Consider the following 1,643-nt stretch of genomic DNA (forward strand, 5'->3'; position numbering starts at 1 on the left):
AACCAGTGCAACGGGACAGAACCAGTGCAATGGGTCAGAACCAGTGCAACGGGACAGAACCAGTGCAACGGGACAGAACCAGTGCAAGGGGTCAGAACCAGTGCAACGGGACAGAACCAGTGCAACGGGACAGAACCAGTGCAAGGGGTCAGAACCAGTGCAACGGGACAGAACCAGTGCAACGGGACAGAACCAGTGCAAGGGGTCAGAACCAGTGCAACGGGACAGAACCAGTGCAATGGGACAGAACCAGTGCAGACCAGAAGGTCCCTTAAAGGTGGGTGGCGCTCAGTGAGAAGCGGAGAACATCCAGCAGGCGTTCTGCAGTTCAGGAAGGATCTACAAACCGGAGCAAAGAAGTCGACGAGCCACGGCTCCTTCCTGTTGGAGGGGAAGTTGTCTGGCCTCAGCGTGGTCACATGAGCGCGAACGCTCTCCCTGGCAAAACCCACGATGTTGTAGAGCACGTCCTTCCCTGCAGACAGACACGGTGAAGATCAACAGACCTGCGGCGTGCAGAGCAGCCATCGAAATGAAGGCGTGGTCCAGACCGTGGTGGATCTCAAAGTCGTTGATTCCCAGTCCTTTGAAAACGGCCACACAGGGTTTCTGGATGTACAGAGACTGACACAGCTGGCGCTCTGCGGCGCAGTCCACCCGCCCCACCTGCAGACAGGAGCTCAGTCAGGACAACGCTGCAGACGGACGGCGGGACGCCCGCAGCTGGAGACGCCCGCAGATGGAGACGCCCGCAGATGGAGACGCCCGCAGCTGGAGACGCCCGCAGACAGACGGCTGGACGCCTACCTGGATGTGGTCGTTTCGGAGGAGAGCGCGGAGCTTCTTGTACTCGCTGGAGGCAGACCCGCTACTGAAGGTAAAACTGATCAGCCAGCGATGATGCGCCAGTTTCTCCTGCAAAGCGTCAGAATGAAGGTTTAGTCTGTAGACTATCGCCCCCTGCAGGCCTGAAGCTGCCGCTGTCTGACCTTGAAAGTGTCCGTGGACAGCAGGTCCAGATCAGGCAGATGATGGAGGACCTGCTTGTAGATCTCTCTGCTGTCCAGAGTCTCCAGCCACTGAAGGACATGAACAGAATGAGGACAGATGTTCTGCTGACCGTCCCTCAGAACATTCAGCAGCTTCTCCTACCAGAACGCTGTCCTGTTGATCCACAGCGCTTCCAGGAGGGAACAGAGCCGTGGCTCCACTGCTCACCTGGAAGAAAAACACAAACACTTCCAGTCCCGGTTAAACTTCACTCTCATTTTGGGACAGACTATCGTTTGGACCCCCCACCAGTGGTAAGGGCCCCTCCTCACTGTGATGGATTATCTAAGAAAGGGGAAATTTGGGATTTCAGGTCAGCATGGGGCATCAGCGTGTTGCCATAGCAATGAGTGTTTTCCTTTCTGGGTGGAGGGACTAGGACGTCAGCTTCCTGGGACGGAATTATTGCTGGAGGGGTGGGGGTTGGGGGGCTGTTGAGCTCTGACTCAGCTGAGACTCACCTGGAAACTGTCACAGAGCTGCTGCTGGACGCTGCAGTCCATCCAGCCCACCTTCACCAGACCGTCCTGCAGACAGAGACAGATCATCTATTTCTATGTCCAATGATGGATGGATGGATGGATGGATGGATG

At 56.5% G+C, this 1,643-nt stretch overlaps 1 protein-coding gene across 1 annotated transcript in view; it reads right to left on the bottom strand.

The window, feature by feature from the left end:
- LOC107104550 (dnaJ homolog subfamily C member 10-like) overlaps positions 1 to 1,643 on the bottom strand; it is a 4,965-nt gene extending 3,322 nt beyond the window's left edge. The window contains exons 1-6 of the mRNA XM_015404563.1: positions 1,512 to 1,643; positions 1,153 to 1,218; positions 990 to 1,079; positions 808 to 915; positions 552 to 666; positions 348 to 475 (exon numbers count right to left, since the gene is read on the bottom strand). Coding sequence (XP_015260049.1) covers positions 348 to 475; positions 552 to 666; positions 808 to 915; positions 990 to 1,079; positions 1,153 to 1,218; positions 1,512 to 1,598 — 594 coding nt within the window. The 5' untranslated portion in view covers positions 1,599 to 1,643. The remainder of the gene's footprint in view (positions 1 to 347; positions 476 to 551; positions 667 to 807; positions 916 to 989; positions 1,080 to 1,152; positions 1,219 to 1,511) is intronic.

The sequence above is a fragment of the Cyprinodon variegatus genome, unplaced genomic scaffold (assembly GCF_000732505.1).
Source record: "Cyprinodon variegatus isolate N-32 unplaced genomic scaffold, C_variegatus-1.0 Scaffold1790, whole genome shotgun sequence".
Taxonomy (NCBI): domain Eukaryota; kingdom Metazoa; phylum Chordata; class Actinopteri; order Cyprinodontiformes; family Cyprinodontidae; genus Cyprinodon; species Cyprinodon variegatus.